This window comes from Rhinolophus sinicus, chromosome 12 (assembly GCF_057876585.1).
Source record: "Rhinolophus sinicus isolate RSI-liver-muscle chromosome 12, RSI-T2T, whole genome shotgun sequence".
Taxonomy (NCBI): Eukaryota; Metazoa; Chordata; class Mammalia; order Chiroptera; family Rhinolophidae; genus Rhinolophus; species Rhinolophus sinicus.
This window is the reverse complement of record NC_142512.1, coordinates 44,743,720-44,758,298: the sequence shown is the minus strand read 5'-3', so window position 1 is coordinate 44,758,298 and position 14,579 is coordinate 44,743,720. Positions and strand designations below refer to the sequence as shown.

At 44.0% G+C, this 14,579-nt stretch overlaps 1 protein-coding gene across 2 annotated transcripts; it reads right to left on the bottom strand.

Moving 5' to 3' along the window:
* Positions 1-4,041: 4,041 nt before the first annotated feature.
* On the bottom strand, positions 4,042-12,617 carry TACO1 (translational activator of cytochrome c oxidase I). Of its 2 annotated transcripts, none has more exons than XM_088802318.1 (5): positions 11,543-12,617; positions 11,160-11,263; positions 9,659-9,786; positions 8,972-9,149; positions 4,042-8,633 (listed from the first exon to the last, which is right to left on the bottom strand). In XM_088802318.1, exons 1-5 carry the CDS (start codon positions 11,820-11,822, stop codon positions 8,433-8,435), a joined length of 891 nt encoding a protein of 296 aa, XP_088658444.1. In that variant the 5' UTR covers positions 11,823-12,617; the 3' UTR covers positions 4,042-8,432. The 2 variants fall into 2 exon arrangements, with proteins under 2 accessions (XP_088658444.1, XP_019588477.2); XM_019732918.3 differs by having other exon boundaries at positions 11,160-11,266; positions 11,543-12,613.
* Between the last annotated feature and the right edge of the window lie 1,962 nt (positions 12,618-14,579).

Sequence of the window (14,579 nt, the reverse complement as noted above, 5' to 3'; positions counted from 1 at the left end):
GTTTTGGCTCTGTGCGCTTCCCGGCGTGTGGCCACTTCTGCCGCGGGATCCCTTGGCTTGTCCTCCGGTCCAGACGCTACGCTTGCCCGGAGGCAGGGGGAGCTTCACCACTGGCCGCCTTTTCCTGGGTCTCATACCTCCAAGGCCACACCCTCCGAGGGGCTGGGGTAGTGCTAGAATGTGGGTCCTCGGAAATCTGGGAGTTCGTTGCTGGCCAGGGCCAAACCAGTGCTAAGCCAGAAAGGTTCTTTCGGGGAAAAAAAAATTTGTTTTCTGGTTATAAAAGCAATACAAGTTCTTTATATCAAAACTGAAAAAAAAAATCCCACCTAAGGTAATTTTATCTCTTTCCTACTCAGATTCACGTTTGACAAAAATGGCTTCATACTGTTTTGTAGTATGCTTACATTTTATAAGTGTTTTCCCGTGCCACTGAATATTGTTCCAAAACAATTGTACTGGCTGCATATTTCAAAATAGAGGGTGACCATAATTAATTTCCCTAATTCTTCAACATTTTGTACACTTCGATCTTCAGATTCCAAGTCCACCACAATTAATAAAAGCTCCCTTCCTCTGGTGTAATCTAAATGAGATGCCAGAATAATCTTCCTCAGATGCCTTTTTCAACTGTCAACTAAACTTTTAGTGGTGGCTTTGCCTTGGGTGTCAAATCTCTGAAGAATTGCCTTAGACTCCACTCTTTATTTACACCCCCACCCCAGTATTTATCAGGCCCCTTGTCCAGTTAGTTTATTTTTTTCCTTCAACAAGCTTTTAAGGCTGTCATTTTCCCAATTGATTAGATCCCTACCCAGTTTATTGTAGTTCCTATAATAATCTTTTTTTCTGAGAAAGGTTTCTCAACTGTTTTTTTTTTACCACCCCCCCAAAAAAGGGAAAATTTCAAATTAATTAAATTTAAATTCTTCCTAATGAGAGAAATTAAATGCTAAGGAATAAGATTTTGTCATGTGAGGCTGAGCTTTGAAGGCCACACACCATTGTTATTATCTAAGTTTTTTGACCCATTAAGAATCACTTTTCACCCCTTTGGGGATATCACCCTGTTGACAATGAGTATACTAGGCATATATGCTAGTGGTCACAATCTGCCAATCTGAAGCTCAAACCTGACCCTTAATTTTATTAACCTGAAATAAATATTTTAAAAAGACATACTTATGTCAGTAGACATCTAGTACTCACTCATGGCCTGTATGTGAAGGTCTATTCAGCATTTTCTCTCGGAATGTCTACGAGTAACACACATCTCCAATTTAACATGTTTTACACTGAACTCTTAATTATTTTCACCTCCCCCAAAAAAACCCTGCTCCTGTTTTCCCAATTCTTAAAATACTAACCTGAATCTGCCTTGATTTTACTCTTTCCCTAACACCCCTATAGCCAATCATTCAGCAAATCTTTTCAGCTCTTGTTTCGGTATTTGAACCCAACCACTTCTCACTACTACCACCCTAGTCTAGTTCAGGCCACCATCCTCTGTTGGATGACTGCCCTAGCCTCCTGACTAGTGTCCCTTTTTCCTCTGTGGTCACCCAATAAATGATTCTTCACATAGCAGCCAATTACTGTAAAAAGTAATTCAGATCATGTCACTCCCCTGCTGTCAACCTTTCAATGGCTTCCCATTACATGCAGAATAAAATCCAAACTCTGTCATGGCCTTCCAGACCCAACAGGAGCTATCCCCGCCACCCTCTCCTACTTCATCTCTATCACTCTCCCTCAATCGCTGTCCTTCATCCACACTGACCTTCTCACACTACTTTGAACCTACCAGGCTCAGGATCTTTCACCTCAGGTATTTGCCATTTGTTCTGCCTGGAATGCTCTTCCCCAGGATGTTACAATGACTAATTCCTGCATTTGATTCAGGTCTCTGCTCAAATGTCAACTCTTAAAGAGTTCCTAAGCATCCCATCCAAAATAGCCTCTCACCCCTCCACAATCATTCTGTATCTCCATATTCTGCCTTATTTGTCTTCATAGTGCCTGAGTTTTATACACATACACACACTCTTGTCTTTCCTCCAGCTACATAAACTGTGTAGGATCAGGGATTTTGTTCTGTTCACTGCCCTATCACCAGCACTTAGAATAGTACCTCGCACATAATAGAGAAATGGAGTACAACTACTTAAGTCTTTAGCTGAAAAGAGCCTTCTGATTTTCCACTTTTCTGGCAACTGCTTTCTTTGAGGGCTTCGTTTCCATTGGCTGTCCTTTAACCAGCCATCTCAATCATTCCCATGCTGCAGTCACCACATGGACTTTCTTCTGAGTCATCCAGAGCCATCATCCCATTGAGTTTCCATAGGTACCTCAAATTCTACAGGTCAAAACTGAATAAATTATTTTCCTCCTAGTTCTGTATTTCCTCTGCCCATCTTCAGTTCTCCAATTCGATACCTCTGAGTTGTCTAATTTTGAGAGCTCTTCCTCTCCATTCTCTTCCCCTAGTTAATCCTGACCATGTGCTCAATCTGTCTACTTCTCTCGCATCCCCAGCTTCATCATCCTAGTTCAAGCCACTTAATCATTTACTTGGAGTATTTAGTGTAATAGCTTCCCGACGTGTGCTCACATCACAGGGTGATTTTTTCTAGAACAGATACCTGATACTGTCATCCTCTGCTTAAAAACTTCAGTTTCCTATCACCTTTAGAATAAGTCAAATATATGAATCTAGCCAGAAAGGCCTTTCAGGACCCAAGCCATTCCTTCTTTAGCCACAAGTTTTTCCACTTCTCACCTCTACCAACCCCATCATTCAAATTCTATGTTCTGGCCACATGGAACCACTGGTAGTCAGTTCCTCAAATGACTCTCTCTTGCCTATACACCTCTGAATATGCTATTTCTGTTTCAAATAGTCTTCTCCTCCACTCTTGCCCCTACCCCCATTCTTTCAGTGAAGAGCTAAGCCTAAACATCACTCCCTCCAGGAAAACCTTCCAGACAGATAACCCCAAATCTGGGTACCACACAGCACCTAGTACTTTCCTCATCGAAGCACTGTCCTACTCTATTGTAACTGCCTTTAAGTAAGCATAAAGACAGAAGCTGGGGCCAGCCCGGTGGCTCAGGCGGTTGGAGCTCCATGCTCCTAACTCCGAAGGCTGCCAGTTCGATTCCCATATGGCCCAGTGGGCTCTCAACCACAAGGCTGCCAGTTCAATTCCTCGAGTCCTGCAAGGGATGGTCGGCAGCGCCCCCTGCAACTAAGATTGAACACGGCGCCTTGAGCTGAGCTGCCGCTGAGCTCTCGGATGGCTGTTGGTTGGGGTGCGTCCTCTCAACCACAAGGTTGCCGGTTCGACTCCCACAAGGGATGGGGGGGCTGTGCCCCCTGCAACTAGTGATGGCAACTGGACCTGGAGCTGAGCTGCACCCTACACAACTGACATTGAAAGGACAACAACTTGACTTGGAAAAAAGTCCTGGAAGTACACACTGTTCCCCAATAAAGTCCTGTTCCCCTTCCCCAATAAAATCTTAAAAAAAAAGACAGAAGCTGTGTCATTCAAATTGGCATGTCTAGCATCTTCCATAGTACATTCAAAAAACAAATATTTGTTGAATGAATAAGTGAACCTCAAATGAGGATGTGGCAATTTAATGTAATTTCCACAAGTGTGCCCTTGTAGGTATATATTTTATTCTTTTTTCTATGCTGTTGCCCTCCTCTCTTCATTTTCCCCGTGAAGCTTCCCAGTTAGGCCATACCTTCTCAAGTCCATTCCCTTGGTTTCACACTGAATAGATGCCCCTGGTGAAGCACCTGAGCCATATCTGACCCCAAGAATCACAACCTGCCCCTAGTGCGCAGGACCTCCCAAAGTGCTGGTCCCATTAAGCAGCCCAATCACACACTAGCTACACACTTTCCTTTTTTCTTTTCAAGAGCGTAGGACTACTTGGACACATGACAGGGAACAATAAATACAAATGAATGAATGATCTTAGGGGACAGCTCAATGAATTTGGTGTAAAAAAAGAAACCAACAAACTTGATTTGATGAAAAATATTTTAATTCAGGAGTCTACTGGAATATATTCAAATTACCAGTTCAATCAGTTAGTTTATCTGCATTATTGAGGAATGACGTACACATCATAGATTTTTACAATGATGATGTTTTCTATGTTATTGACATTTACTTGGAAAGAAAAATTGCTTTTCATTTTGAAATCCCACCACTATAAGTTTATCCTAAAAAATACTTTGCAAGTGAGCAAAGGTAAAGAATGTTTATTGCACACCTTTTGTAAGATAGACAATCCAAATGTTAGTTAAATAAATTATAGCACACTAATTAATACAATAAAATACTATATAGCTACTATAAAGAATAAAGCAGGATTCTTCATACTAATACCAAAAGGTATCCAGGATATATTGTGAAGTGTGTATGTGGGGGAACAGGTTATAATGCAGAAACAGGGTGATCACATATCAGTTTTTTGTTTTTTTGTTTTTTCCCCATCTTCCGCCTCCCCTACACTCCGGTTCAAGCCGTTGTTTCTCAGCCTAGCTGTGTAGAACACAGCTCCCTACCCCATGCTGGTGTTATGAGCCTTGCGCGACGCCCCCCCCCCCCCCCCACTGAGGCAGTCAGTTGCCAGTTGTCAGTTGGCCACTCACAGCAGCACACAGCAGCCCACGCCCATTCACGCTGGCTGCCGGTCACTCACGCTGGCCACCGGCCACTCATGGCAGCCCGTGGCAGCCCACGGCAGCCCAGCTCCAGGGAGAGCCATTATTTACAATCTTAACTGTAGAGGGCACAGCTTACTGGCCCATGTGGGAATCGAACCAGTGTTAGGAGCACGGTGCTCCTACCACCTGAGCCACTGGGCCCGCCCACATATCAGTTTTTTTAAAATGCTCATTCACATTACTTAGTGGAGAAAAAGGCCAACATTTATTGAACACTAGGCACTACTGTAAGTGTTTAATGTATATTAACTTATTCAATTCTCAAAAGAGCCCTATGAAATAGGTACTATTATCCTCATTTTATAGATGATGAAATAGGTGCAAAAAGGTTAAGTTCTCGTCCAAGGTTGCTAGCAATTGGCAGAGTCAGAATTTGTTCCCCAGCAGATGGGTTCTAACGAGTAGAATAATAGAGTAGATTGTTAATGGTGGTTGTATCTTAGGAGTTAGGATTAGATGGGACTTTTATTGTTATATATTTCAGTAACGTTTTACTTTTTAAAAAACAATAAATGTTACCTCTTGGCATCGACAAAAGAAAGATAAAAAGAGGAAAAAGTGGAAACTGCTATCTCATTCACTGGAGATAGAATAAACAGAGAAAGTGATTTCAGTCAAGACTAATGCGGTGTCTATCATGACACTTTCTTTTGCCAAAGCTACTGGGCTCATTTCTCTTCACAGGGCTCCAGAGGAGTCCTTGGGGATTCAGATAAAAGTCTAGAAGTTGGGCTGTCTTAGAGTTTAAAGCTTTATTTACTACTATGTGGTTTCAGAGATAGAAAAGAAAGTAACTCAACCACATTGTTGAACCTCCATAATGGGCTGGAGGCAGAACCTTCAACCCTATTCAGCCAAGGCCTCTGGCACAGGGGGAGCAGCTACAGACTGTAACATGAGTGCTTCTTGTAAGAGTCAAAGCTGTGGACAAAGCCTATCACAGATACCTCCATCCCACTGAAAGGATGTCTGAAAGTGAACCCAAGCCAGCTACAAGGTGCTGAATGATTTTTGTGTTGCTAAGACAATGACCAAAGATAAGGCAAAGACAAGCCAGGACCAGATCCCATTCTTATGATTTAAAGTACGCCTGACTCCCACCTTCTAACATGCTGTCTCCCATGTTGGACAATAATGGACTAGTTTTATTTTTTTTTTAAATGTTTCCTCTGATGAAAGTAATGTATGATTTTAGAAAATAAAACTCAGTTATAACATCACCATCCAGAGATAATCAGTTTGGACATTCTGGTACCCTTCCTTCTAGTCTTTTGCAAAAAGATGTGTGTGCGTATTTTATGGTATGATACATATTTTAAAATTTGGCCCATACGATACATATAGTTTTGTATATTTGTTTTCCATTTAATACTATATTGTAAATATTTGCTCTGATATAAAAGATTCTTTGAAAAATATCACCTATTTAAAAATAACTCGTACCCGTTTTATTTAACTATTCAGTTAAATAGTTATTTAACTAACCTAGGTAGCTAAGGGTCTCCTTATCAGATCTAGAGGCAGAACAGGTCCAAGTAAGGCTTCCTTTCTACCTTTCCTGTATTAAGGGCAGGAAAGACTGTAAGGCACCGCCAGGGGTCAGTGCAGAGCCATCTAGTATGTCTTGATGTAAGAAAATTGGTCACAAAAAGAATCCATATTGGCGGATAGGGGAGAAAGAAGAGGGTAAAGGGGGTCAAATATATGGTGACGGAAAGAGATTTGATTTGGGGTGGTCAACATACAATGCAATATATAATGTATTATTGAATTGTACACTTGAAAGCTTCTAGTCTTTTTGTTAACCAATGTCACCCGATTAAAAAAAAAAAAAGAATCCATATCAACAAATCCTATCTATTAGATTAGAGGACTATTCCATATGAGTAGACAAGTTCCCTTCTATAGTGGGCTCCCTTAGTTCAGAAACAAGCACATTCTTGCAAATTAATTTATATTCAGCATTTACAAAACAGCTATTTTATAAACCAAGGTCTATCAATACAAGATGTAGTATTAGACCTATTTTCACCTGCTTGGCATGAGATCACTTATGCATAAAATATTTGACCTGACTACTTTATAGGTTTGTTGTGAAAGTAAAATAAAATATGAAAGTATCTTATATTAATAAATTATGAAGCAGCATTTAAACTTCAACTTGCCCTATTTTAATGATGTGCTTGCTGTTCAGATATCTGGATGAGTTATCGCCTTTAAAAACTAAGCAATCCCAGGTAGTATCATGATTATGAGATGAGGTATAAGAGCATACACTTTGGCATGATCGTGGATTATTTCATTGGTTTTCCTCCCCCTAGCTTCACTCTCCAGCTGTTGAAGTCACCATGGAATTAGTAATCTATTTTTCCTAGAAGCTGAAGTTATCATTTATAACTAACTTGGTTTTAGTTCTTTTCCATCCTCATTTACCTGAGGCTCCTTCAGGAAAATTACTCTGATCTCAGAACTGTCTTAAACAACTCCTAAGTAGGTGAATAACAGAGATCAAAACCCATTCCTGGCCTCACATGCTTGACAGTCTCCAGCACAGGTGGCTGGCATGCCTGGTCTTTCTAAACCCAGAAGTGACTCAGAAGCAAAAGGCACCAAGGGCCTTATTTCCCACCTGGCCAGGTTTCTGACTTCCTTCTCGTCTTGTTTCCTCTCCCGTTCCCAATGCCCCATCATCTGGCAGCAGGGATGAAAAGGATCTAGGGTTGGACATTCTGGGGACCAAGCAGCTTTCAAAACAAGCTTGATACAGCCTTTTCTGAGAGCAGCCCAACCTGCTGACAGGTCCACTCTGACAAATCTCAGAGTACACAGGGACTGGCCCGGGCAAAGCAGGGCCTGAGAGTCTCTTATCATTGGCACTTGATTTCCTATTGGCTTAGAGCCGTCAGCTCCCTGGCAGAAGAAGGGCACAGAGGACACATGAAGGGAACAAGGAGGCGTGCCCAGCAGCTTGCACTGCCCTGGGACAGCTCCAGTAGAGAGCAGTCCTGTGTCTTCCCTCTGAGATTCTATGCCTTGGAGCAGGATCTAACACAGGGCACCAACTGAACGCCTTGTGTTCTTCATAAGTACAGTTCCTGGTACGTAGTAGGTGTTTCATACAAGTTGCATGAATGAATGACAGGTTCAGGCCATTAGACCAGCATCAGAACACACAGTGCCTGGACAGAGCTACATTTCTGTAGTCAATAAGAAAACATAACAGTCCTGGGGTTGGAGTAGTAGAACTGGGCTTGTAGACTTGAAAGGAAGTCAAGAGGGTCTCAAGAGCTGAACACAGGAAAACTCAAAAGCCATACAACAACAGTACAGCAACCCAGATCAATCACTGTTATTATTTACGAGCAGTTTCTAATACATGGGCCCTCAGAATACCTACCATCCCCACAAGGGCCACCTTTCTGAGGTCAGAGCCTGACTAGCTGACTGGCCTCATTCTGCATCAGGGTGGGGGGACTCACCCAGGAGGGGTCTGACACACCAGCAGACCTGACAAAGAGGCCTCAGAGAAGTATGGGGATCCACTGGCCACAAAGCTACAGGTCTTGGGCCTCCGAACCTGTAAGGCTGCTGACCTGCTTCACTCTTAGAGGACGCGGCAGAAGCCTGTGCTCCGGAATGAGCTGCCAGTTGCCTAGGAAGGAGCCGGGGGGCACGTACAGCCTGGTTACTCAATGTTGTCATAGACCTGGATCACATCCTCGTGGTTGCCGAGAGCCTGGATGAGGTGGGCGGCCTGCTCCAGGTCAGGGTCAGCCAGCCGCACCACTGTGTTGGGGATGAACTCCAGTGCACAGGACACAGGACACAAGCCCAGGGAGTCCAGCTTCTTCCTCACTTGATGCAGTGAAGAAGCATCACAAATAAACTAGGGACAAAGGAAAGTGAAGAGATGAGGAGCCAAGAGACAGTCATAGGACAAAGCCAGACAGAACTTTGCAAAACCTGAATGGAACTACTGTAATGTATCACTGGGTTTAAGCTCTTCACTAGCAGAGATATCGTTTTCAATGTTCTGAATCCTTCTCATGGTCCTCCGTAGAGCTTAAGTCCTATCCAGTATAAACTTAATAAATGTTCGTGCAATATGTGAACTTTTTATCTCACTTGTACCGTGGGTGCAGGAAAGAACTGAGAGAAGCATGCCTTACCCTTTCTGTTAGGGCCCTCTGAGAAGGCCACCAAACGCTAAGGCTTCATACTCACTTTAAAAATGTCCTTTTCCTCTTCATCTTCAGTTTCCTTGACATCCTCAGCTCCGGCTTCGATCGCCAGCTCCAGGGCACGCTCTAGGTCCACTGCTTTCTTCTCTCTGTCCTCCACTCCAACTACAATCACCCCCTTTTTGTCAAAGGAGTGGCGAGCTCCTTCAGCCATCACTCCCCTGACAGGAAAGTAAACAGGCCAGAACGAATGCCTTTAGACGCTCAGCCTCCACAGCACTCTTTCCCACCCAGCCTTGAGTGCATACAGACATGGAGCAGCTCTCTTCCTGAGGAAGATACAGCTACCACTGGGCAGGGGAATAATCCAAACATATCCCCACCCTCTATTTTATGCTCTGATTGGAGCATGGAGGATGCAAAGAGTTTGCTCATCAATTCCTGTGCCATTTAGATTCCATTCCTGCTGGTACATTTTAAGACCTGAACATTAATAGGCTATAAATGGGAGAGTGGGACAAAGAGCCCCTTCTACGCCTGATGAAAAGGTCCTTCGGATCCTGCCTCGTACAGAACACATTAAGGGGGAGTAAATTATCCCATTTGGATTCTGCTAAGGATGGAGTATATGTAAAAGCTGAATCACTACCAGGAGTAACAGTACTTTCCTTACACAGAATTAGAACCGCAAGGTTTCATCCCCTTCCACTCTCCACAGACACACACCTACCCATTCTTGTTCAGGATGTGTTTGATGTCCGAATGGCACTTGGAGCCACTGTTAGATAATGCCTCAATGAGCAGAGAAGAGCCACCAGGGCCTCGACCCTCATACAACAAATAAATGCCCTTGGTTTTCTGCAAAAACAACATTAACACATTTTTCTGTTTCCTAGTTCCCTCCTGCATGCCAGCCCAGAACCACAGGCACCCCACCACAAAGTTGACTTCATGGCATGGGCTCTCTGGGCTGGAGCTTAGACTCTCAAGTCTTTGTTTTTGTCCCCACCCTCTGAGAGGAGGCCCATGAGACCAAATCTTGAGGTCACTGGAAGACTAGCCCTTACTTGGAAGGGAGTCTGTTCCTCTGGTCCCTGAACAGTCAACTAGTCATCTTCCAGGTTTGTTTCCTTTCCTCCCCTGCCAAATTCCACATCCACTCCCCCCATTACTCCCACAAAGACTTATCATCCTTCACCCTATCCTGCATGAAATCCACCTGTGCTCCTTCCCCTGGGATATGCAAAGTCACATACTTGGGCCTTATCAGAAGAGCCACTGAAAACAGCATGGCCTCAAAATGCAAACAATCCATCAAAAACTCTAATGACCAGTCTCTTCTGGACTTCCCATGCTGCCTCTACTCATCCCTTACCCATGCATCCTATTTCACCACTCTCTCCTAGCACCTTGCCCTGATGCCTTCCCAGAATTCTCAGCTGATGACTTCTCCCTTCCTCTTTCACAAAGGAAATGAAGGCCCACTAGGTGGGGGAAAAGCCGCCACCACCTTATCTACACCACCGTCAACATGAAGGCAGTATGTTTGATGATTAGAGCACAGGCTCTGGAGTCTGACCGTCTGATTTCAAGTCTGTCATTTTCTATGTGATTTGGTTAAGTAGCCTAATCTTTCCGTGCCTCAGTTTCCACTTAAAGATGTTTTCAGGATTCAGTGAGATAATGCATACAGAGTTCTTATCAAACTGCTTGGCCTGGAGTATGCACTCAAGAACTATTATCAATTAAGATGATCCTTAATAGGTAAGTAGGAAGTTCCTAGTACTTCCTTAGATCCTTTCCACTTGTCCCAGAGAAAGAGGTGTCCCCTCACCTGGATTCTACATCTCTGCCCCTGCCATCATCACGATTACCTGCACCCTCTTCCTACTGGCTTTTCTCCTTTGGGCATAAAAGAAAAACAAACCCTTCCTGAATCTAGCATCAAAGCTTTCCCCACACCATGCCCCTTATTTCTACCCCATCGTCTCACAACTCAGCTGAGCAACCCTAGGCTCGATAGTTATATACACTGTCTATCCACTCGATTCCTGACTGTGCTCCCGTAACCAATGACCCAGGAGAGACAGCCACCAGGAGGGTCTGGGTTGAAGGTGTCAACTTCATTGTTACCCTTCTCTCTGATTGTTTAAGGATTATCTGGTGGCCTTCCAGACATGGACACTGTAGGGACTGTGATCAATAACAAGAATGTCAAATTGAGGACACACCTCCATTTTCAGCGATGCCTCAATTGTTGACTTGGGCATATGCTTGCTGCGACACACCTCTAAGATGTTGGCCAGGTTGCTGTTGAGCTCAGGATTGGGGCCTCCTTCTGAGATAGAAAATTATGAGTCAAGACATTTAATTATTTCCAGCCTCCCCACACGGCAACAACCCAAAAGAGTGGCAAGTCATCACCTAGCTTTCAGTTAGTTTAGGACACTTTATCCAGTGTTTGCATGGGATATGGGGTATTTTGCAAAAGAGGTTTTAATTCACTCTGTCTCTAAGAAAATAAAGGGCCATGGCCCAGCTCCGGGAGACAAGCGAGGCCTTGGGCACAGAGAGGGCAGCGGCGGCCAGCGGTGGGTGACCGTTAGGTTCTCACCTTTAACAGCGAGGCGGATGCTCAAACAGAGCTTGGAAAAGATGCGACTCCTTTCAGCATCCTTGGGACCCTTGATGTGCCGGACTTTGGACCACTTGTTGTGCCCGGCGGGGACTTCCCTGGTGAGGTGCAGCGTCCGGCCGGGAGGGGGGCTACAGCGCGAGACGTCAGGCTGGGAGCCTGAGGGGAAGCGAGGAAGAGCTACCCGGGCCCCAGCGCCTAGTGCTCGCGAGTATGGGGCAGCGGTCCTGCTCAGGCTGACAGCGGCCAAAGCAGCCATTGACTCCGACCCCGGGCCAAGGTCAGCAAGAGCAGTGAAAGAGCAGCAGCCAAGGCCAGCACGTCTCGTCCGCCGCCAAAACAAGCAGGTCCGGGGTCTGCAGTCACCGGTGACCCAAAGGATAAGGCCCGCCGGGAACAGCCCGAACTCGAAGGACCCCGCACCGTCCCGACCGCAGCCGGGAGTAGGTCCTCTTGATGGGGTAGCACACTTCCTTTCCCCGGTCCGTTCTGAAAACGCTTCCCCATCGCTCGCAAAATCCGTTCCGCGGCTGCAGTGTACTCGTTCCTCTGTTGCCTCTGCGCAAAGCCCGGCCCAGATGGGGCGATCTGGTGCTCACTCCCTCCCAGTTGCCTGCGGAGCGCGCCTGACTTTGTTTCCCACGGAGCTCTGACAGAGATACATCTGAGTTATGAAATTGATTTTGCTTCCAAGTTGCTTCCCAACTTTGAGCAGGTCCAGGATGATAAATGTTTTGTTGTTGCAAAGAAATATATAGTTCCTCATTTTACAGGAAACGAAATCGCCACCCAGAGATGTGATTGCCCATTTAGTCTCTCTGAACTTTCTCTTCGTTATCTGTAAATAAGAATGCTACTAGTAGTCCTTGCTTTATCAACATAGGAAAGTTGAAAACAAAATACGCCCTTGGAGCTTTAAAGTAATAAAGCTTGATGTAAATAGCAGCAGCCAACATAGTGAGGAAGCCCTGAAAAGGCAATAGTCGGCTTACGATTCAGATGAGACACAAGTCATTCTGGAGAGGATGATCAGAAGAGTCCTCTGGATCCAAATTCCCTTCTCTGTTTTCCTTCTGCGCTCCCAAAAGAGAAAACTAAGGCCATTAGGAGGAGAAGACAGGCTAATGATGTTGAGCATCTTTTCATGTGCTTACTATTCATATACAGTATTATTTTTTTGTAATTTAAAAATGTATTGTACACCTTAAACTAATACAATGTTGTATATCAATTATATTTTAATAAAACTGGAAAAGTATGTTATGTTTGAGTAGCAACTGTTACTTTTGAGTAGCAAAAAGCAAATTAAGGGAATGTATAATCACAAATAAGTAGAGGCCAAAACAAAGTTTGAGATTGCCTTAGCCCAATCAGCATAAGTCCACCAGGGCAAACCTGTAGTCCAAGAGTCAGGCTTATTGACTCACTGCAACAAGGGAAATCACACCAAAGGGAGGTGGACTCTGTCACCAAACAAAGGAAAAGACTGTTATTATAGGATAATGGGGAAGAGTGGATGTCAGGTGAAATGTCAATGAAATAGAATTTGATAGGCTCAAAGGAACACAGAATTGTATGGAGAGGATCAACATCAGCTCTGGACTGCAAAGCAGACCCAGGGTTTGGTTTCCTTGGAAACTACAAAGTTTATGTTCAGAAGCCCCTGCTCTGAAGCTGTACACCTGGGCTGGAAATAAAGGCCACTTCTCTGTCAAAATGATTTAGATTCTCCAAACAAGACTGTAGGGGTTCATTCTTACTGATATAATTTCTAACAGCAAACTTTCTGATAATTTATGATTTTAGAGAACAAAGTTTCTCTGTGAATTAAAAAAGTCACTCAGAGAAGGGAATTATGACACTTTAAGTTGTAATATGTGTTTGGGAGAAATATTATTTCCTGTTAACTTTGCAGCTGCTTTTATCTGTGCCTGTTTATGTGATGAATGACAGGGCAGATTTTTTACTTTCTCAGTCTGAGCAAATATTTACCGTCTCAAGATAAATTCACAGGTGACTGACAATCTCTAGGGGTCTGGTTGTCAGGATCACTGAAGTCATTAACTAACAATGAGTTTGAATGCTCAAGACTGGCTGAAGGAATCATTCTGTTGAGTATGTGTTGTTCACACCAACAGCTCTCAACGAATAAGATGACATTAGTTATTAGTCCAGATATTTTGCTAACTTGATAGTATCGCAGAAGCATTACTATTTATTCAGCACTTTATTTCCTCTTCCTAGGCACATGGGAAGACTGCATTTCTTGACCTTTCTTTGAATTAGGTTGGAATCACATGACTAAATTTGGCAGATATGGGCAGAAATAAGTACTTCCAGGCCTATCCTGAAAAACTTATCTCCCACCCTCCAAAGTGACCTTGGAGGCCACATGTTCTGGATGACAGCTATAAATGGAGGAGGGCTAACCAACCAATGTAAGCAGAAACCCAAACCTTTGTTGTGTTGTCTCTGAGATTTGGGGATTTGTTATTGCATAGCCCATCTACTGAGATGAATACAGTATTAATGCTCCCAACTTTGTTCTTAAAAAACCAAAGAACAGGAATCACGTATTTCCCATAAAACATACGCTGTCAGACCACATCGCACAGTTCTAACAGTCAGCAGATGCTCATTTTGCCTCACACAATTTAAACCCTCACAGTACATACTTTTCTTCACTGACTCACTGCCACTCCCAGCTCCATGTCTTCTCACATCATGGCAGGTACCAGATCCTGGCTCACTGAACCAATCACAATTTACTTCTCTTCCCTTGAAATGGTCCAACACCAACAATGACAAACATAAATGAGGGGAGTATTCACCCAGGTCTCACAGCATTTGTATAGCAGTGAGGACAGGAAGTTCTTCGCCATCCTACCACGATGGGGCATAGGCTTGGGAAACTGCCTTGGACTTGGAAACTCTAGTCATCACATCAGAGCCCAGTGTCCAAACCCACAGGATCTGGGAGTTACCATTTGTCAAACTTCACAGCCAATAGGTTACT